This window comes from Macrotis lagotis, chromosome 7 (assembly GCF_037893015.1).
Source record: "Macrotis lagotis isolate mMagLag1 chromosome 7, bilby.v1.9.chrom.fasta, whole genome shotgun sequence".
Lineage (NCBI taxonomy): Eukaryota > Metazoa > Chordata > Mammalia > Peramelemorphia > Peramelidae > Macrotis > Macrotis lagotis.
Window position 1 is genome coordinate 50,377,195 of NC_133664.1, and position 23,541 is coordinate 50,400,735.

The window sequence follows — 23,541 nt, forward strand, 5'->3', positions numbered from 1 at the left end:
ATATTTTCTCCCACAAAGACTATTTTGAAGATGTTCATTTGAAGATGTAAATTTTGATGTATTTGCTAAAAATATCATTATTCTATATGATAATACCTATATAATACAAATTTGCATCATCTATAATCCTATTTTTTTTTAGGTTTTTGCAAGGCAAATGGGGTTAAGTGGCTTCCTCAAGGCCACACAGCTAGGTAATTATTAAGTGTCTGAGACCGGATTTGAACCCAGGTACTCCTGACTCCAAGGCCAGTGCTTAATCCACTATGCCACCTAGCCGCCCCAATCCTATTTCCTTAATCAAAATTGGGACAAATGGTCTGATAAAAAAAGTCTTGCGAAGTCTTCTTAAAAGTATCCTTTCCCCTGCTTCAAAAGTTAGACTGTCCTAGAAATTTCTGGTTGCTTATTTGTTATACTTCACATATAGTGAAGAAATTTTGCTTTACAGGTTAGATAAAATTTGTTTTAATATATTGTATTTTTTTTTAGTTTTTTTGCAAGGCAATTGGGGTTAAGTGGCTTGCCCAAGGCCACACAGCTAAGTAATTATTAAGCATCTGAGATGGGATTCGAACCCAGGTACTCCTGACCCCAGGGCCGGTGCTTTATCCACTATGCCACCTAGCCGCCCAATATATTGTATTTCACTACTATTGACTGCATTAGTTATGTAAAAGATGTGATGGGTATTGGAGGGTACTTTTGTGGTGGAGTATATATCACTGTTCACATATGTTTAGATACCATAATGAAATTTGTATTAAAGTTTCATAAATTTTTTTAACTTAGTATTTTCAAATCCAGACTTGAAAATATGTGGGAGAAAGTTGCTGTCTCGCCAAATGATTGTTAGTCTGCAGGTAGGAATATTATCTAAAACAAAATAGAAAACATTGTCCAAGGTTTGAAGAAAAATGTAGAGATTTTCACTTGAAAACCATGGGTAATTCATAGGAAGCAAATGAGATGGATTTTTCATTGTGGAAAATATGAAAGCCATGAGGTTGTTTGATGGAAGCTATCAGATAATGAAGTCATTATGAACCTCTGTAGGGTAAACACAGACTGCTCATGCCTGAGATTCTCATAAACCTTGAAAGAGGAGCCTTTAGGACAGTAAAAAAGAATAAAGAAGTCATAATAATAAATTTGTTGGACCAGAAAGTAGCCAGTTCATGAAAGCTTTCCAAACAGTGGTCATGGCTATGACCACGCCTTCTTCTCTTCCAGCTGATAAGGAAGTTGTATCAACTACTCATCTAAATGAAACATAGAATTATTTATGAACTCCCCAGTCTTGCTCCCTAACATTTCTTATTAGCAGTTAGACTGAGAAAAATTTTAAAAAGCAGGTTATTTACATCAGTTATTTTTCTACCTGCTAAGGTAAAGTGGCAATCCATCAAGAAGCACCTACTATGAATGGGACAAAGTTTAGAGTTTGAGACTCAAAGGAAGTTCAACAATTTTCAGGTATATTTTACTTATTTGCTTACTTACTCTTACCTGTACAGTTGGTAAATCTCTACACAAAACCACAATGACATTAAACAGCAATTTCTTCAACTCAAAATCTTCATAGCTATTAGAAAGTTTAAGTCCTTTTACCAAAGGATCTTGACTTTTAACTGAAAACAAAATTATAACAATATTACAACTAAATCCTATCAAAAGCATCACAATCAGGTTATAGAACTAGGCACAGATACAAAGCACTGAGAATACAGTAAAAATTGAAAATAATTCAAGGTCTTACCTTCATTAAATGTTGCAAACAGTATCAAATCTCGGGTAAATCCACTTTCCTAACAAATCGATAAAACATATAGAATATTAAATCATAATATGAACTTGAAAAACCTGGGAACTAATACCCCTGGCTATGGATGTACCAGTTTCTTGTATGTATTCTCTTAAATGTACTTATAATTTATTCATTTGTAAGCAGGAAATGAAAGGTAAGTGGTCAAATATGCTTGTGATTTTTTTTAAACTGGTTTTTGGCCATTTTCAAAATCTCATTTTTTACTTTCCAGACTTTTTCTAGGCTATTTTAGGATATGAGTATTTTCAGATCTATTTTTAAAAATGTATTGCTTATCCAAAATATGTTTGACTTAGAGAGGTACTGACCTACCTTCTACTTTATCCATACCTATATCACTAAGGGGTAACAAGAAAGAAGAAAAGCAGCTTAGCTTCAAGTTGGTTCTATTTTTGCTAGTTATTTTTTGCCACTGAAAGAACTATTCCCATTACTGGTGTTTCTCTAGTACCAAATTCTTAAATAAGAAAGTCCCAGAAATTGTTTATTTAATGTGCAAACACTTGAAGAATGTAAGAAAATAAGAAACAGAACTTTAGTCCCAGGGTAACATACACTTGTCTAACTTTTTCTGGGAGCACTTTGTGAGTTCTCTCCCTCTAATTTAAATGAGGACTGTGAAAGCATCATAAAGCCAGAACCAGTCCACACTCATGCTGGAGACTCTTTAAGTCTATGGAGTGCTAATCACTTTAGGAAGCTATAGTTCTAAGTAATAACATTAACTTTTCTTATCTCTTATACCTATGGAAACCACCCAGGCCCTATTTAAAACTCCCAATCAATCAGTCAACAAATATTTATTAAATGCCTACTAAGTGTGTGGGCAAGATACAAAGATAAAAACGAATAGCCCCTGACCTCCAAGTTGGGGATGGAAGCTTCCTAAATTGGCTTGGGGCTTCCAAAGTAAAAAAAAAAAATTTATATAGGGGTGGCTAGGTGGCATAGTGGATAAAGCACTGGCCCTGAAGTCAGGAGTACCTGGGTTCAAATCCCGTCTCAGACACTTAATAATTACCTAACTGTGTGGCCTTTGGGCAAGCCACTTTTTGCCTTGCAACCCCCCCCCAAAACAAACAAAAAAACAACAACCCCCCCCAAAAAGTTTACATAGAATATTGTTTTTGAGTCATTTCAGTTGTATCTGACTCTTTACGACCCCATTTTGTCTTGGTAAAGATACTGGAGTGGTTTGCCATTTCCTTCTCAGGCCCATTTTAGGTTTTTTTTTTTTTGCAAGGCAAACGGGGTTAAGTGGCTTGCCCAAGGCCACACAGCTAGGTAATTATTAAGTGTCTGAGATGGGATTTGAACCCAGGTACTCCTGACTCCAGGGCTGGTGCTTTATACACTACGCCACCTAGCTGCCCTTTAGGCTCATTTTAAAGAGGAGGAAACCAAGGTCAAACAGGGTCAAATGGTTTGTTCAAGGTCACAGAGCAGGATTTAAACTCACAAAGATAAGTCTTGGTGATTTCAAGTCCAGTGCTCTGTCCAATGGGCCCATCCAGCAACTGTAGGACCATCCTATTAAAGTAACATGGATTACATAACCATTGGCTTCTTCTGGTTCTCAATATGCTATCTGGAAGTGTGAACCTGAGGTAGCTGGTATGGTAGTGGATGGAATGGGAGACTTGTAGTCAGAAAAACTTCAGTTCCAATCTTGTCTCAGATCCAGTCCTGATTTCATGACTCTTAGCAGTCTCCATTTCCTCAGTGAGGGTGGTAATGGCACGACCTCTTCAAAGGGGTGTTCTAAGTTCCACATCCAATAAGAATATATGTAAAATATTTTGCAGACCTTAAAAGTCCTATGAAAATGCTAGTTATTAGATTCTCTTTTTCAAATAATGATTAAATTTAATTCAACAATGATGTACTGAATGATTACAATTTCATATAGAAGAAACTGCTCCCAGGGCTATAAGAAATATGAAGATGAGTAGACAGAGCCCCAGTCCTACAGTCAGGGGAGTCCAAATATGGCTTCAGATCTTACTAGGTGTGTGACCCTGGGCAAAACTCTTCACCTCAATTGCCACATCAAAAGAAAAAATGAAGAAGAGTAAGGGACAGTCCTTGCTAGACTTAGACTTAGTCTAAAGAGTGCCACCATAATCCAATTAAAATGCCACATTACCCTGAGCATGTGCTGATTGATAAAGTGGGGTGAAATAAAGTGCTAGGTGGATTCCTTAAGGAGATCAGTGCTCTCTATTACAAGCTGTCTGGGAAGAAGGATACTTTGAAGGTTCAATAGAACTTAATGGGGGGGGAGATATTCAGGAGAGGAGGAAACAACAGAGCAAAGTGAGGCTAGAAAGCATGGGTGTGTTTTTGTATGTTTATATCCATATATATATATATATGGATATATATACACCTACATGTGCATTTATATGTGTTAATGCTGCCAGTTCTAGTAATATAATGTTCTAGTATATAACTGCTAAACATTGTGAATCTCACAAAGATTATTTCATAATACAATTTATGGAAGACAAAGAAGTGGATTTTGGCATACTGATAAGTCTACTGTATATTCTATGGAAGCAAAACAAAGGGCATTAGATTCATTAATACTTACAATCATTGGTGCTCCAGGGTTTTGAGCTATAATTGTGGTGATTACTAAGATGTCATTCCTGAGCTGGCGATCATAATGTCGATAACCTTTAGTAAACAGATTCTTAAATACTTCTTTCAAAGCCCTAAGGGGGGAAATGTATTTTTTATAATCTACAAATCACTTTAACTTATACGAACTGTTTCAAAATGAAATGAGCAGAACCAGAACACTGTAACAGTAATAGCAATACTATGCAAAGATCAACTGTGAATGACAGCTATTTTCAGCAAAACAAAGATCCAAGACAATTCTGAAGGACTCATGATGAAAAATGCTATACACATTCAGAAAAAGAACTGATTGAAGTCTAAATGCATATCAGAGCATACTATTTTTCACTTGATGTATTTTTTGTTTTTTCTCCTTTGAGTCTGCGTCATCTTTTATAACAAGGCTAGGTGGTCCAGTGGACAGAACATCAACCCTGGAGTCAGGAGGACCTGAGTTTAAATTTGACCTTAGACAATGGACACCTTCTAGCTGTGTGACCTTGGGCAAGTCACTTAACACTGACTGCCTCATATCCAGGGCCATCTCCAGTTGTCCTGATTCATACCTGGCCACTGGACCCAGGTGGTTCTGGAGGAGAAAGTGAGGCTGGTGACTTAGCACAGTTATTCAAATCTAATTCATGTGCTTGTCATGGCTTTACCTCCCTGATGTTGTGGTCTTCTTTGAGAATAAAGGACAAACATTATCACCATCACCATCACCATCATCATTACCAATATGATAATGTGTTTTACTTGATTGAACATGATTACCCTTTCAGGAAGTATAGGATTTGGAATTTGAATTTCTTTTTAATAATTGGGGAAAAATAAAATATTGCTAAAATGAATATTAAAATTGTTTTTACATGTAATTGGGGAAAATTAGTTAAAATTAATGTTAAATGTATTTACAAATAACTAGGGAAGATAAAATATTAATTTCGAAATATCACCTTAGTAACAATTTAAATAGTATATTTTCAATTCAAAAGTCTAATTACAGAGAGTAGCATGGATGGAGAACTGGCCTTGAAAGAAAGATCTGGGTCAAAATCCAGCCTCTGAAGGACCTCCTGCAAGTCTATTAAGCCTGGGTATACCAGGCAACTTGTTTTTGTTTAAAGTCCTGCCCAGTTCCAAATCTCTATCTTTTTTTTTTTTTAAGATTTTTTTTTTGCAAGGCAATGGGGTTAAAGTGGCTTGCCCAAGGCCACACAGCTAGGTAATTATTAAGTGTTTGAGGCTATATTTAAACTCAGGTACTCCTGACTCCAGGGCCAGTGCTCTATCCACTGTGCCACCTAGCTGCCCCCCAAATCTCTATCTTATTAAATCAAAGCTTGGAGCTGGGCAGGTTTGGCTGAAGATTTTGGAGCAAACTTCACAGGTCTCGCTCTTCAAAGTTCTAACAGGGAAACAAGGACTGAAATGCCTAGTTTTGATGAGATCAACTGTCTAATGTAGGTCTGGGAGGGATCCTCAAGAGGATTTTTCAGGGATTGTATGTGAGATTATTTTTCAAAGTCTAAATATTCCAATAAGAATTCTAATTAGGCCAGAAGGATAATAAAATTAAATTAAATGTAACAAAAACTATCAAGTTATCAAGATTAAGCAGTTCTATTATTGGGGTAACTTATTGGGCTAACTATTTAAATGAATGTTTAATAAATATTCACATTGTTGTACAGTAAAGATTTTTAATATAAAAAGGAAGATGGAAAGACATCCATGGGTGACAGGTAGAGTGAGCTCCTCTGATCAGGCTAGGAAGAGACTCTGTGAGTCTACACTACCTGTGCTTCCACTGCCACCTGTTGACAGCAAGTGGCAAATACAAATCTCATGGAACAACCAAGCTTTATAGGGAACCTCAAGAAAAGTCCACCATGAAGTTCGTTTACCTCTCTGTCAGGTTAAAATAATGTACCTAATTTCTTAAAAATGGAAAATAATTAAAATATATCATTTGGACTATGTTCTTTCAATCTGTCAGTAGGAGAGAGAGAGAGACAGACTTTTAACTCTCTAATTGCACTAGAGATTCAATGTCTTCATCTATAAAATGAGGACATTCAATGACTTCTAAGGTTACTTCCAACTCTAAAATATATGGATCTATCAAATTCACCTAAAAATAAAAATAGTAATCCACATATTTACATCTATATCTATATCCATATTGATACAAACATACAGAGATAGATAGATGGATAGATAGCTAATGCTATCTATATGTTTTCTTCCTAATAATTTTGAGATTCTGTATTTCTAGTTTTCTAATCAAGAAAACTGAGGCTGAGAAAGGTCATTTGGCCTCACTGATATTAGGGATGAATTTTGGAGTCCAGACTTCAGTTTTGGTCTTCTTACTCCAAGTCCAGTGGTCTTTCCTCTGTATTGCACTACCTCTGAGACCTCTAGACTTTCTCATGCTTATCAGCAGACTTACAATAAACATTCCAAGTTACTAAGCTGTTTGATGATTTCCTCTTTTGAAGATTTTTCTAATAAGTTCCACAGGATTTCTGATGAACGGAACAGAAGTTGTCCAGAAGGATCTGGGGTATTCAGGCAGGAGCAGATTTTGTTGGCTGCTTGTGCTTTTATCATTAAATTACAATTAAGTTCTGAAAACACACAAAAAAATCCATTTAAAATTGCAGGAATAATTTATATTATGAAATATTCACCTGTTAGTCAAAAACAGAGAAAGTAGCAGGAAAGTTGGTTATTTTAATTAGTACAAACCAGAAGTAGAGAGATGCTGCAAAGTTTTAAGTAACCATAACTTTTCAAGTTCAGTTTGAAGGAGGTCCCACGAAAGAACTAAAATTTCTGCCAAACCCCCTGATGCAATCATGTGAATCTTGTAATCTGAAGAAACTTGCTGATAACCTATAAAGTCAGAAAAAGTGCAGTTATTATTAACAATAAGGTATATATGTCTATACACACACACATACATACATATAAATGTGTATGTGCATATATACATCCATCCATCTATATATATGAACAATTGTAGGCAGTTGGCCAATAAGTAGACTTTTTTTTTTAAAGAGAGGGATTGGAAAAAATTGTTAAATTTTAAAATCAGCAAATGCATACCAAAAGGTAATTCCAAAATTTTCTAAAGTTTTGGAATTTTAGAAGGGAAAAAAATCTGTTTTTTTCTCAACTTGCACCTGAAACTCAAGATAGAGGTTAGTATAGTTTTTCTACTGAGATAGATGAATGACAAGAATGCGGTTAAGGCCCACCATTTGGGTAGAGGTGGTAGTGTATTATCTAGTTTGCACTATCCCAAGTAGAGACAAATCTAAAGGTTGTTCTTGTATGAGCAGGTGATCGGATGTGCCTCGTCTCCTCCCATTTGCTAGAATGGTGCATCTCCCACAAACCAGATGATACAACCCCTTATTGATTTCTATGGATTTGCACTTTGGGATAATGCAGTTAATTCCTTACTTATTCTCATGATGGAGGAACTGCTGAAGTTTGACAGCCAAGTCAAGAAGAGTCACTTGATAAGACTAAAATGAAAGGCTAAGCTCTCTGCCTCTCATAGGACTCTGCCATCCCTCTCATGACCAAGAAGAGGTGGTTGTCTTCCCTCTGCTACCCAGCAGCAGTTCTGGGGATGGCTACAAGCCCATGGTACTGTGAACATGGGCTTTTCGAAGTGAGTTGGATGCTGGAGCTCTAATCCCTGGCTGCCTTTCTTCTTTCCTTTAGGAAAGGGCTCCAAGAGTAATCTGGAGTAATGAATCTTTCCAGCCTCAGTGACTACCAGTGAGTCGGAGAAGGCCAAAGTCCTGGACTCAGTTACCTAGCACCTCTAATGTTCTTGGAGATGGGAACCAGGATCAAAATTATGAACCATGAATACCTGGTTTACCAGATTATGGGTGAATCTGAGGTGATCAGAAAACCTGTTCAGCAGCTGCCTAAGTTTTGAGGAATCTTTTCTTACCTCACAGGAGAGTAAAATAGAGATGATCCTCTATCTATCTATCTATCTATCTATCTATCTATCTATCTATCTATCTATCTATCTATCTATCTATCCAACTATCTATGATGTTCCCTGGCAAACCAAGGAGAGGTCATAATGAGCAAGAGCATGGGTCAGGGGAAGAGAGAGGGTGGAATCCTTTCTCTTTGAGGAAGACTCTCCCAAGGTCTGAACTCAGACCATTGGAACCCTGAACAAGAGTGTCTTTTCTGGGAAAGTCCCATCCCAGGCTGTAGGTAACACTAGCTTTTTAAATGGGGAGTTGATCCAGATTTCAACTTCACACTTTATAAGGACCTCTATGGAACCTTGTCTACTCTCACTTTGAGCCAGAACCAGAAAGAGAACCTGAAAGATTCTGATAACCACCAGCTCCTGTGAACACTAGCAGATAAAACTAAGAATGCTCAGCAAAAAGTATTCAAAGTTCAGAGAGCAATTCCATGCTACTCCTGTACTCCTTTCTCTAGTTTTTAACCTTTTCTTAACTCCTTGCTCCTTCCCTAATGCTCACATCATATGCCCATCTCTCCTCTTTCTTCATCCATCCTCACTTGCCATGGGGGAAGAAGTTCTCTCTTCTTGGCAACTCTATCTCACAGCTCACTCTTTCCCAAGATTTCTGTGATCTAGATTCTAACTTCATCACTCAACTCAAACTGCCTTTTTCAAAGATGCCAGTAATCTCTTAAATGCCACATTTTAATTTGTCTTGACTTCTGCAGCATTTTGACAATGCCATTTAGTTCATCCTCCTGAATATTTTCTCATTAGGTTTTCTTGTGTCACTGCTTTTACCAGATCTCCATATGTGTCATGAGTCTTGGGTATTCCATAAGACTGTCTTGAACTCTCTTTTTTTTCCCTACCTATCCTAATTGTCTTTTGGATACCTCAGAAAAGACAGTTCCCATAGACATCATAGCCAATATGTACAAAGCCCATTATCTTTCCCCTCTAGAACGCTTCCCTTTTCTGATCATCTTTATTACTGTTGAATAGATTATCTAACTAGTTTGCTTCTCCCAGGGATTTATTTGTTTTTGCAATGCAATGGGGTTAAGTGGCTTGCCAAGGTCACACAGCTGAGTATTAAGTGTCTGAGGTTGGAATCTGAACTAAGCTTCCTCTTGACTCCAGGGTCAGTGCTCTATCTACTGGCCTTGGAGATAGGAAGGTGGGAGTTCAAATCTGACCTCAGAAACTTGGTTCTTGGGCAAATCACTTAATCCTACTTGCCTTGCATCCAGGGCCAACTCCAGTCATCCTACTTCACTGGCCACTGGATCCAGATGGTTCTGGAGGAGAAAGTGAGGCTGGGTACTTAGCACAGCCCTCCTCACTCAGATCCAATTCAAGTGCCTATCATGGCATCACCTCCCTGATGTTGTGAACCAACATTACTTTGAATTATCCTTTGAGTCACCTAGAAGTTTTGTGATCCTGATACTATTCTCCATATACTCACCCAACATATCCAAACTGCCCTTCACAACCTCTCTTCTGTGTGTTTCCTCCTCTATACTCACCTAGGTGCCATCTTGGTACAGGATTACAGCCCTTTCCACTTAGACAAAGGTAACAGCTTCTTCTTGGTCTCTGTGCCTCAAGGCTCTCTCTGCTCCAATCTATCTTCCATTTGGCCCCTAAGAAAGTTTTCTAAAGGCTAATTCTGAGGTTTACCAGCTTTTAAGTTTTGTCTGGGTTACCAGTCCTGCCTTTACATAATGATCTCTGTTCTGCTTGCCACTCATAACCTGGTGTAACCCATCGATTCTCCCTCCATTGATCTACTTTCAAAAGAGCATAAAGAATTATTTCTATCCTAAAAGTATCTGAGAATTAGGTTTGAATTAGTTGATGTGACCATGCTACTAAAAAATAGTGATAAAAATATTATGGATGATTGTCAAGTATCCTACATAATAAAATAATAAAAAAATCATCCTAAATACTCAGATATTATCAATTGTAAGGAAATGTATAAATAGTAGATCATTTCAAATTATGTTAAGTACTTAACCATTTTAAAATAAAAGGTACACAGAAAGTCAATTTTGAGGCTCTAGAAAATGATTCGATTTGTATATACCATAATTATAAGATTTCCTCTACTCAAAGAGGGACTCCAGTAGCCATATGGTAAACATAAATGACATACTTTACCTGCAATTTGCTTTTTTAGTGGTTCTGCATGGTAAAAGTCAACAATACACTTACAAAATTGTATCCTTAACTCAGAATTTGGTATCTTTATTAAGTCACCTGTCAGAAATAGAAAAGCAGCATTTAAAAATATAATCATTAGAAGTACTGAACTTCCAGTGATGGTGTAGTTCACTATCCTAGTAACCATCTTCATGAACATCAGAAGTGCAAATTCAATCACTTTCAATCATCAAACATTTCTTTAAGTGCCAGACACCGGGAATATAAATACCAAAGTAAGGAAGTCTCTGGGGGTGGGATCCAGCATATTCTTAGAATGGTAAAGTCCCTGTGAAGTTTTAAACTTTAATAACTTAAAATTGAACTAAGACTTTTAGAATACTACATGTGAATGTATTTGTGTGAGGACAGATATAAATTCCAGATGTAGACACATATGTATATCTTATACATACATCTGCCTTTGATATGCAAATTCTATCTGTCTATTTCTGTCTCTCTTCCTCCCCCTTCTCTCTCGTTTCTATTTATCATCACCTTAGGATGACTTGGGGGTTTGATGCACATGTAGATCCCATTAGTTTAACTGACTTATGCAAACCTCTAAAACATATACACATATATAAATCTAAAATAATTGGTAGGATACTAATGACTAGAAGACTCATCAAAGGTCTCATGAAGGAGGTAGCATTGGATCTTCACCTTGGAGGTGGCTAAACCACAGGTTTTAAGAAACAGAGGCAAAGAGGGATAACATTCCAGGTAAAATGGGTCTATCTGTACAAAGGTTGATGGCAGGAGAGAGAATGGTTATGTAGGTGAAGGGGAATGAACCAGTTTATTTGGAAGATAGAATGCATGAAAAGGAGGAATATGAAACCAGCTCATAAAGTTAATTTGGATTTAGATTTTCACACAGTGAAGCACTTTCAATGCCCAAGGTAGGGCTCTTATTTTATCTTGGGGACAAGGAAGAACTTCTATAGCTTTGTGCGCTAGACAGTGACCTCAAGGTAGGCTGGACAAAGATGAGGTAATGACAACAGACCAGGTAAAAGGTGAGTAGGAGGTGGTGGGAACGGAGAGAAGGGGAAAGATTTGAGGAGAGAGGAATAGATTTGGAGGCAGAATGGAGCAGACCAGGTGGGTGACTGGTTACGGAGGAATAAGTGAGAGTAAAGATTTGTTAAACAGGTGTTTGAAAAAATAATTGTACCCTTGACAGAAATTGGGACATTAGGAGGAAGTACAACTTCATGGGAAAGGAAGGGATGTCTGGTTTTGGACATGCTCAATCTGGCATGCCTGTGGGACATTTCTTTGGATGTATCCAGCAAAGAGCTGGAGATGTGAGATTGAAGTCCCAGAGAGAAATGAGGGTTGGTCATGTGGGTTTGGGAGACATCAAGATTCAGATGAGGATTGGACCCAAAGGAAGTGATGAAACCACTGAGAGAATTGAGAAAGAAAAGAGAGGTGTAGGTCAGAGACCTGGGGAACAAAGAGAAATTATGAAAAGGTCGTGTTTTCCAGGATCTCAGCATGTACTGGCATTTCTGTGTATGCTTAATGGGCAGTAACAAAAAGGCCTCAATAGTATTTCAGTTTCTTCACGACTGGGCTGATGATTCCAACCTCTGAAGGCTTTTCTTATCTGCCCCCTTCCATCCATTTTCTTCAACCACCTTCTTCCTCTTCTTCCTCACCTGCACTACTGTAATAAGCTCCTGGTTGATTTTTCTGCTTCTACGATCTTCCAATGTATCCTTCACATAGCTGTCAAACAGTTATTCCTAAAGTTCTGATCGGACTAGTTCCTTCCCCTGCTCAATAAGTGTAAGCAGCAATTTCTTGACCCCAGGATCAAAAAGAAACTATCTAACATTTACAGTTAAATGTCTTTAATCATATGATTCAGGGGCAAGTTAAAAGGCTTGGGGGGGGGTCAGAGGAACAAGGTTCTTCTCCTCATTCTGTTACTTGAAATTTGTGGGACCTTGAGCAAGTCCCTTCACTCCTATGAATCAGTTTCCTTATCTGGATAGTCTCAAAACTCTTGTTGAACTCTAAATCCTATAAAATTTCTTCATCTCTGGAGCCAGGTTTCATCTTAATATTGTCCAAAATTTACAAATTTGCTTGCATTTTGGAAAATGAAAAGTTATCAAGAGTTAAATAAATATGGAAGTTGAAGGAAACTTATTTTCCTTTCAGTTCCATTAAAGTTTATGCTATTCTCATTACAGGTAAGATCCCTTCTCCCATTGATTAATGTTTTCTTTCTTTTAGTCCTAACATTTTCTCTAATTCCTTGCCCCCCTCCCCATAGCAATTTAATACCCATTACATGCAATATGAAGAGCTGGCTCCTGAGTTAGAAGAATCCTTTCTTGATCTTGAAGAAGTTTGCTTAATTAATTCTTTAGTTAAGACCAATTCACACTGAAAAACTGCAAACTGTTAAGTCAGAAAATGATAATTAGTATCACCACTACAACTGACACTAGTTATTTTAGTTTGATTGTCCATTTCTAATCTTTGAATTAAAAAGTTTTGGCCACTCACTTCATGGGAGCAAGAAAATAAATACTCATTTTGTAGTCAGTCATCAGTGAGGTTAATCTGAGTAAAGAGGTTCATATCACCTGTGGATGAACATCTGTGTTGCTAACAGTTCTTAATATGTTCAGCAGATCAAGGCATGGAATCTTCCTAATAAATGACCACCCACATTGTCACAAGTGACATTTCTAGAAAGGCAAAATGAGCTAGTCAGAATTTTACAAGTCCTTTATATTATCAAATATTCCTTTGGGCCTCCCTCTTTGTACTTCCATGGAACCAGATGAAAACAAGGACAATTATTCTTCCTGGTCCAAATCATTCCTAGACACTGCCCTTTAAGCAACTTCATCCTTTTTCTACCATGGATTAACCAATGTTTTCTTTTTGACCAAAGGACCACTTTTTTTTTTTTTATGTTTTTGCAAGGCAAATGAGGTTAAGTGGCTTGATCAAGGCCACACAGCTAGGTAATTATTAAGTGTTTGAGACCGAATTTGAACCCAGGTACTACTGACTCCAGGGCTGGTGCTTTATCCACTGTGCCACTTAGCCACCCCGACCACTTTTCTTTTAATCCTAACATTTTCTCTCTTCTCTTCCTGCCCCCCCCACCCCCATAGCAATGAGTCTTGCAGTTTCATCTTTTGAAATGTCCATGGGGTTTGTATAATGAAATTGGATCATAGATTTTAATCTGGAGGGGTTATTTAAGTCACCACCTTCATTTTAATGATGAAAGAACTGAAGCCAAGAAAAGTTTAGAGATACATGCCATCCAGGGAGTAAGGGGCATTCCCCAGTTGCCACTTGAGATCCACTTTCTATCAGAGAAAGGAAGGAGGTACTACCGAGTCACACTTTTCTTCCAGAAGCTAATCATTTTACTATCTGGAGTATAAGGCAGTCCTCACTCACTGGCAATCTAATTCCATGCACCCACCTAGAGGGACACAGACTAATTCTCGGAGGTCTTAGAGAACACAAGAACAGATATTCTCTTTTTTTTCCTTTCCTTTATCCTTTCCTCTCCAAAAGGGGCCTTGGAAGACAGAGTAAGAACAAAAGCACAGACATCTGGGGGGTGGGGTACACCTTCCCTCTACTCCTGTGAATAGTGGGCTCAAATTAAGTGGCTTGACAGAAGGGTATTGGCTTCCTTTGATCCACATAGGCCGCTGGGTTAAGCAAGTGACTTGAGACTTGGACGTTCCCACCAGCACAGCTATGGCACCTTCTGGAATGGATCTTTGGCAGTTTAACTCCTGTGATCTTTCCAAGCTCACCAAGTCTCAGCCTAGTCCATTCCACCAGACAAGTGCAACCTTCAGTCTCTGAATCAGAGGAGTCACCAACATTAGTGTCCCTACAGTGGAATGAAGAATCTCAGGCTCTATAGGGGACAGAGCTTCTCAGAGTACAAGGACTTTCTCAAACATTCTTGCTGTGAAGCCAGAGAATTCCCCTACTAGAGCTCTAGCCAGCTTCAGGATGGATACACACTTATGAGGAAGAATGTAATCCTCCTGTACAGTGCATGTGCTGGCTGCGTCTAGTCTCCCAAATGTCTGCCATCCTGCATTTTGCGGGGAGTCCTAATTGAAGCTACAAAGTCTGACAGTTGCTGGCAGGATTTGCTTTTCTCTCTCCCAGAGCTCAGAACACAGCAAGCTCTTAATACTTATTGACTGATGACATAAACTCATAGATGACATGGATCCATCAAAGTTCTGCTTTATTTATTCATTCACTCAGCAAGTATTTATGAAGCACCTTTTATAATGAATTATAACAGATCCTGGTGAAGACATAAAAGTACTGCCCTTAAGGAACTTACAGTCTAGGAGGAGAAAGAAACCTTGTTCATTCAAGGACAGAGGACTTGTAATTTCTTAGGTCTGGGTCAAGGCTCCACTGATACAGAGCAACAGCCTCATATGGCTTGGGAGGAAGTCTCTGAGGATTTTTGTGGCTGAAGAATTACTTCCCAAGTGGTCAACTGAGTCTCTCTGAATTTAGCTAGCCTAGACCTGGAAAATGTCCAGTCCACCATTAGGCTCAAAGGTGTCCAGCTGACTCTGAAGAAGCCCAGTGTCATCTCCATGCCATAATAGGCAATGGGTACAACTTTAGTGGAGGAAGCCACGCAAACAAGTAATTAGAAAACAAATCAGAGAATTACAAATGAAGCAGAAAGGCACAAAATGTCACCAGTCCAGATGAAAAAACAGATTTTTACAGATTACAAGATGGAAAGTAATCAAAGAGCCCTTTATGGAAGGGTTTAGCATTTCACTGGCCTCCCAGGCTAGTCAAAAAAGGAAATGAGATCTAGTCTGCCTTGATCTTTTTAGTAAACAGATGCTTGTCTCTTAGTCATCACTTTTTCCTTTTCTAACAGTCCACAAACTGTTTTCTTAATAACATGTCCTAGACTAATGCAGGGGATTGACATAAAATTTGCCAGCTTTTGAGTTTTCTGTTTCTGCTCTCTCCTATATTAGGCTTGTTTTACTCCTCTGGATTTCAGAATGGCTCTTCTTGTATCTCTTTCCTTGCTTATGGCATGTCCCCATCCTTATCAGCTACTTTTTGCTCAGAGTTGTAGCAGTTAGCCACTAAGTCCTCATTCTTTTTTTTTTTTTTTTTTTTTATTAAAGATATTATTTGAGTTTTACAATTTTCTCCCAATCTTGCTTCCCTCCCCCACCCCCTCATTCTTTTACTATATATATCAGAATGAATCTGAGGACTGACTTTTTTTTTATTGATATCAATAATGTATCTTCCCTTTAGGTAATCTGTTTCAAGAACTTATCATACATGTTCTCCAAAGGGGTCATGATTAGTTATATAATGATCTAATTTCCCTTTGTCTTTTCTTTTCTCCTTACTCAAAGGTTTTCCACTATGATTTCTTAGTTAGGTTCTTAAAATTTTACAAAGGTGCTGGTGTTCTTGATACAAAGCATTATGCTTAGAATCTCATCTAACAACTCAATTTCTATTTCCTCAGTTAGACTTGGCTCTGAGAGCAGAGGCAATATTGCTTTATTAGTATGTCTGGTAAGAATGAAAGCACTATGAATAATAAGGTTAATTTTTTTTTTTTTTTGCAAGGCAAATGGGGTTAAATGGCTTGCCCAAGGCCACACAGCTAGGTGATTATGAAGTGTCTGAGGCTGGTTTTGAACTCAGGTACTCCTGACTCCAGGGCTGGTTGTCTATCCACTTTGCCACCTAGCCACCCCTAATAAGGTTAATTTTACAAAATATATATGAACATTTCTATTCAAATTATCCCTCATAGTATTTACCTCAGGAGGGTTTATATACATTTATTCTAGTGGTGCTGTCATTGTTTAAGTATTATAGGAATTAACAGCAAAGAGTTTATAAGAACAAAAAAGTCAAGTTTCAGTACTTTATAATTACATTTAAAATAAAAACCAAACCAAATAAAAACTCCAATCCTACTCTTCAACTACCATCTGCCTACTTCATAATATTTAGCTCCAAAAGCATTTTGGCTATTTTTAAAAACCACATTTGCCCTCAGAATACAAAACTTCAAGGATACTGTGATGTTGGGAGAACTCAAATATTCACTGAATGGGAAGGGCCCAAGTCTCCACTTCCTTAATCATGACCATCTCAATACAGATCGATCAATACATTTGGCATGGGAGGTAGCACCCAGATACCCCACAATCATTGCTCCTACCCCAGTTCTCTTCTCAGTGGGTCAGCATGCCAGCTGTACCTTTTCCTGTACACCATAGATTTACCTGGGTCAGTTTCTCTCTTGCTACCAGGCTAATTCTGATTAAAAGCAAAAAGGTTGGAGCCAGTGTTAAGGCTGCCTGTGATGGTGGGGGTCCTCTCTTCTTAAATACCTTAAGTAAATGCTACATTAAAGAGAGAGAGAGAGAGAGAGAGAGAGAGAGAGAGAGAGAGAGAGAGAGAGAGAGAGAAAGAGAGGGAGAGAGACAGACAGAGAGAGAGAGAGAGAGACAGAGAGAGAGAGAGACAGAGAGAGAGAGAGAGAGAGAGAGAGAGAGAGAGAGATCAGTACCTTTAGCTTGTATAACACAGACTTATGAGGGTACATGCACCACTACATTAAAACAAAGAAAACCAGATAAGAAAAACAATTGATGTAATGACAGTGTTTGACAATGTCCCTTGACCTTCAGCCCCCACCTCTGTGCTCTGAAATCATTAAGGGTTCTGAATGAGGAATTTGGATAGTAAAATGGAATACAATTACCACTACTATTGCTCTAATAGAAATTCAAAAGAATGTGACTCTGATTCAGGTCACCAAAAAAAAAGTTCAAAATACAGCAGTACTTAATTTAAAAAGGATTTTTGCAATATATAAATATCTTTTTTGCAAATATAAATTTTGATAGATTTATTAGTATGAGTTTTATTTTTAGATTTTTTTCAAGGCAATGGGGCTAAGTGGCTTGCCCAAGGCCACACGGCTAGGTAATTAGTGTCTGAGGTCGGATATTAGTATGAGTTTTAAAAAATTAGTTACATTAATTAGATGTTATACTCTGGTTTATATATCATTCATGGGGCAGCTAGGTGATGCAGAGGGATAAAGCGATAATAGCCTGGAGTCAGGAAAACCTGAATTTAAATCTAGTCTCAGATCCTTACAAGTGTATTGATGCTGAATGCCTTAGTTCCCCATCTGTAAAATGAACATCTTTACCAAGAAAACCTCAACATGGACACTGCTAAAAAAGAAAGGCATGTAAAGCCTTATCAACTGATTCACTGCCTTTCTGTTTAGTGGACAGAAGTTTCTTTATTTCCAATTTTACAAGTAGAAGTCTTGGAACAAATAGATTTTATTTTAGGGTTTGAGTTAGGAAAATGATTTTCCTGTCCCAGGGATGGGTCATAATATCAAAAAACCTGCCAGCCAGAGAGGAGCTGACAAGTTTTTTGCTCACAATCACTCTACATTGCATTGCTTGGGTTCAGTATATGTTTCCTGTTATAATGTTCCTATCAAAGTGAAGGAGATTAAACCATATTACTTGAGTTGGGCAGGGACAAGGAGAAGCACAAAGTGGATGAAGGTCATCCGAGGGCCTGAGTTGATAGTGAAGATTAGAAAATACAAGGAGAAAGAAGGCCTTCTTTACACTCACTTGTCTTCGCGATTCCATGCTGAGTAACAGTCACTAGCAGAGTAATCTTAAAATTTGCCTTGGATTATTCACTATCTTGTCCCAATTTCCAAAATTGTTTCACAAAACTTATTAAACAATTCAGCACCAATCTAGATTAGAACTTTGTAAGAAGTATATAGTCTTAAAATTGCCCAAAACACTAAGATATTAAGTAATTTGCCCAGGGATACACAGCCAGCCTATGTCAGCTGCCAGATCTGAACCCAGGTCTGCTGGGCTTTGAGGCAGCTCTCTATTAATTCCTCCCAGAATCAGTGGAAGATGATTTGAGGAGGGAGGCATTAGCCAGCTGGTGTTTCCGTAAAGGCTTTATGAAGATGCTGGTGCCTGTGCTGAAATCCAAAGGAAGCAAGGGGGCCCGAGAAGAGATTGGTCCTTGGCCATGACCAAGTCAAAGAGGTAGGAGATGGAAGGCTGGCTGTGTGTGAGGAACTGTACTGTAGTATATATTGAATTTGGGATCAGGTTGGGAAAACCTTTTAGGATGGTAACTAGAGGAGTTTCTATCTGATCTTAGGGGAAATGGGGAATCCCAGAGCTTACTGGGAAAAGGAGCAACATGCTCAGACTTGGGTATGGTTTTCAAGACTGGCTAAAGGAAGTGGGAACGGCTAGAGAAGAGAAGATGGGGAGAGAAAGGAGGAGGACCTGAGAGTTCTAGTCCAGTATTTAAGGGATGTTGCAAGTAGGAGAGATTAGACACATTCTGTTTGATCATGCAAAGGAATAACTGAGGATTGATATAAGGAAAATCTTTCTACCAAGAGAGCTAGCCCACATGGAATGGGGTACTTGCTGCAGGGGGTGGTGGGATATCCATCAATACAACCCTTCCAAAACAATGCTGGCTGATCCCTGGGGAGAGCTTGAAATAGGAACTCCTCTTCAGATATTCATCGGTTGGGAAAGCTAAAACCATTCCTTCTAACTTGAAAATTTTACATTGCTACAACTGTACAGCATTAATTAATAAGAAGCATGATTAAGTATGACCACTAGACTTTTTTCCCCTACCATAACTATGCCCAGTCATTCTTAATCCAATCTATTGTTACCTATTTTTTCCCTTGAAGCATATTATCTCAGTTTCCTGCTTCATTCTTTTTAGTGTGATTATTCTTCTAATTTCCTAATACCATTTGGAATTGTTCCATTGTCTAACTAACTTATATACCTGAGTCTATAGTCTGGGTCATGGGTATCCAACCTTTTAGCTCTTCTGGACCACATTACATAACAAAAATTTGTCAAGGGGATATATATGTATATATATATAATTTAATATTCATTTCTGACTACAATGTAACCCATATTACCAATGAGTACAATAAACTGTAATAATACTGTATGAATGGAGTTTGAGGGCTACATGTAGCTTGTGAGCTAGATATACCTGGTCTATGTCATTTATAATATTCTTGAATAGAACAAGATCCTTTCACTCATGCCTTTGGTAAATTGACTTCAATCTTCAAGCATGTTATTTACCATTATTTGCATGTATGGCTGCATTCTCCTAAACTGCCAAAGAGGACATCTTGTGAGACTGCATCAAAAGTCATAGGGAAGTCAAGCTACATTATATTAATTTTCTCTTTGTGTGGCCTGTTTCATGGATCACACGTTATTACTACCTCAAAAAATTTAGACTTACCTAGAAGTAAAACTGCCTCTGAGATTTCTTTACCATAGATGATTTCATCTGATGCTTTTTTTTTCAGAAAAGGTAAACTGAAATACAAAATGAAGAATGTAATAGCAAATTTTTACTCTGTATCTTGATCCTAGAAATATTTGTAAAGGAGGAGAAAAAATCTTTTCTCTTTAATCATTAGAGAATGGGGGCAGCTAGATGGTGCAGTGGATAGAACACTGGCCCTGGAGTCAGGAGTACCTGAGTTCAAATCCAACCTCACTTAATTACCTAGCTGTGTGGCCTTGGGCAAGCCACTTAACCCCATTGCCTTGCAAAAACAAGACAAAACAAAACAAAAAATCAAAATCTAAAAAAAAAATCATTAGAGAATGGGCTCAGTATACACAGTATTCTTTGGCACTGGAAATTCTGAAAACAATTACATAACCCCATAAACAGGAGTTATATAATACTTTATTGCAGGGATATTAATTAGATTTATTTAAAGGAATAAAGATATGTAAATGGAAGGCATAGATTAGAAAAGAAAGTCTTTTACTTAACATATTATAGAATATACTTAGGTAGAATTAATCTGTTAAATAAGACTATCATTCTATCAAGGTCAGGGGGACCTTGGGTTATCTGATATGAAACAGATTCTGCATTATTTATAACTTAAAAGTTCATCAAGAGCTTTTTCCTCAAAATATTACAAACTTTGGTTAATAGATCAATGCCTTACTTGTTCTTTAAAGGTCGGTATTCTTTCCTTTATCATTTGGACAATGATAATGAATGAATGCCTTGTACAAATCCAAGGTAACAGACAAATATTAAAGTTACATTAAAGTTAATCTGTCTACCTAATTGTTTTGGTGTACAACCCTCAACCAGATTGCAAACTTCTTGAGGGGGCCACGTCAGTGTTGGTGCTCATTAAATTGCTGTTGCTTTCTTGACCATAGCAAAAAAGTATTAAAGATATTGATGGTATAAAGTTTTAGAGTAATCATTAAACAGTGAAATGAATCTACACTTTTGATCTTAGTAAATATTTAAAGATTTAGTCTAACTTTAAGAAGATAATTTTATACTGTATCATGGAACAAATGAGAATGAATTTTGAAACACAGGTTTTCATTTGCCACTATGTGGCAGCAAGGAAGCACAATCTATTCCTAGCTATTTTTTGAGAAATCAGTGAAGAAAATTAGTCTTTTAGAGAAAGAAAAATTGTAAATAAGAAAAAATATGCATAACAAGTTCCAACTTGTAATTCAACCTGCATCTTTCAAGATATATGCCAACTTAATTTTACTTTGAAAAATGCAAGCAGAATTACACAAAGTATCATTCTTATTGTAATAAGGATAATTATAAATTTAAACAAAATTTAAGATATTAAAATGTTAAATTTCTAAATTATTCTTTTTTTGTAAATCAAGAGAAAAAGTCACTCGTTGAAAATATTCTTAAAATTACACCCTAAATCTTGCCAATTAATTCACCCACGTGTTGTCCCACAAAAATTCTCTAAGGATATTACGGTTCCTTGGCTTCACTTAAAGTTTATACTTCACCTGAGTCACTGGCAACAAGAAAACACACCTTAACAAGAATTAGTGTTTAATCCCTTGATGTTGGAAGTCTCAGATCAATAGAATGTAGGTAACTGACTGCCCCTGAGAATCCTAGCTGTTGCAATCAAGGGATCAATTAAAGTTTTCTCAGTGTTGTAACAAGCTGCTACTTACTTCATCAAAGCACCATGATGCAGAGTCTATTTGTCACAGAAAAAAATAAGATGTGATAAACTATAATGCTAATGTGAAATATAAACTCAGGGAAAAAGAGGACTTACCGGCATAGTTTTAGAATATCACACACAATATCCAAAAAGCTGGGCTGTTTTTCAACTTTTCTTGAACACAGACTCAGGATTTGAAGTATTTGAGCCAAATCCCTGAGAGGCTTTTAATATTTCTCATTAAGAAAATACACATTTTTAGAATGACAGCAATTCCTGTTTTCACAACACTTTTGTTGAAGTTAAGTCTTTAACCATCCTTCACATTTAGAAGATCAATCTTTGTATCTTTTCCTTGGTTGCTGCTCTGAAAATATTAATCTATGCAGTTGCTGTGAAAGCAGCATTTGTCCTTCACAGGTGGCTGCTCAGTTCCCCTGTCCAGAAACCTCCCTAAGGTGTAGGCTGTGACAGGACTCAGAGCTCTTCCCTCCCTCTGGCCTGCTCCTCTTCCTGGCCTTTACTCCAGTTCTGGGTCTTGGCAAGCACACTGTTCCTCATTCTTGGGAACCCCTCCTTCCTCAACTCCATTTTGGAGAATTCCAAGCTTCCTTTAAAGCTCAGTTCACTAATATCTCCAACATAAGGCCTTTTGTTTTAAGGTTTTTGCAAGGCAAATGGGGTTAAGTAGTTTGCCCAAGGCCACACAGCTAGGTAATTATTAAGTGTTTGAAGTCACATTTGAACTCAGGTCCTCCTGACTCCACGGGTGGTGCTCTATCCACTGTGCCACCTAGCTGCCCCTATAAGGCCTTTCTTGATCCCCTTGGGTTGCCTTTCCATTTCTGAAATTAGATCAAATTTGATGAGATTATTTTACTGGAAAAATAATTATAAAAACCTTCCAGGGACTTTGTATCTCTTTCACACTCATCCGTGGACATGTTGCTTCCTTCACTAGGATGTGTTTCAGTTTGTCTTTACCTCCCCAATGTACACATAGTCCAGGGCCTGGCTCGGTGGGAGCTTAGGGACAGAATAGGAGGAACTGAAAATATATACCTATATTTACATGTTAGTTTTGTTTCAAATTTCTTATTCAAATTGAGAATTGTTCCTGTCTGCTCCACAGCCCTAGGTAAGGGGTGGCTTTGCTAAACTGGTTGTAGCACCTTCCATTAAAGGGCCTTGGAGGTCAGGGTTTGGGGCTCAATAGAGCATGAGCCTCTTCTCTGGAATCCTCTAGAGGGGAGCCCCTGGGCACTCACAGGACACAGCCCTGGACCTTGGGGGTCCCTGTCAGAGAAGCCTCCCTTCCAGTTGTCTCCCCCATTCTTAGTGTGATGCTGGGTCTTGTGGTCAGAGAACAATTTTACTGAACAAAGTTAACTTGGGGCTCACCTGAATAATATGTGTGGGTACCTGTGTATGTATAGGCTGTCTTGTTCAAATATATGAAGTTGGGGGCGGCTCTGGGGCAGTGGACAGAGCCCCGGCGCTGGAGTCAGGAGGACCTGGGTTCAAATCTGGCCTCAGACCCTTACTAATTACCTGGCTGTGTGGCCCTGGGCAAGTCACTTAACCCCACTGCCTTGTTAAAAATACATAAAATCCGTGAAGTTCATACTCTGAGAACCTGTGTCCTCGGCCGGCGCTTCCCAGGGTGGCACCCATCGCAGCCTCGCTAGGGGGCGCTTCCAGGGGCCTTGTTGCGGCGGTCAGGGGGAGCCCCCT

General features: G+C 38.1%; 1 protein-coding gene across 8 annotated transcripts in view; it reads right to left on the minus strand.

Annotated features, from left to right (window-relative positions):
- Window positions 1-23,541, minus strand: part of CFAP69 (cilia and flagella associated protein 69) — a 73,227-nt gene that overhangs the window by 40,369 nt on the left and 9,317 nt on the right. For all 8 annotated transcript variants that reach the window (XR_012469949.1, XR_012469945.1, XR_012469946.1 and 5 more), the window contains 8 exons: window positions 21,922-22,031; window positions 20,076-20,152; window positions 10,641-10,739; window positions 7,208-7,354; window positions 6,909-7,086; window positions 4,422-4,545; window positions 1,760-1,808; window positions 1,510-1,631 (listed from right to left, as the gene is read on the minus strand). Coding sequence is in view for 3 of the 8 variants with exons in the window: in XM_074192849.1 (XP_074048950.1) it covers window positions 1,510-1,631; window positions 1,760-1,808; window positions 4,422-4,545; window positions 6,909-7,086; window positions 7,208-7,354; window positions 10,641-10,739; window positions 20,076-20,152; window positions 21,922-22,031 (906 nt within the window). In the remaining 5 variants the exon portion in view is untranslated. The remainder of the gene's footprint in view (window positions 1-1,509; window positions 1,632-1,759; window positions 1,809-4,421; window positions 4,546-6,908; window positions 7,087-7,207; window positions 7,355-10,640; window positions 10,740-20,075; window positions 20,153-21,921; window positions 22,032-23,541) is intronic.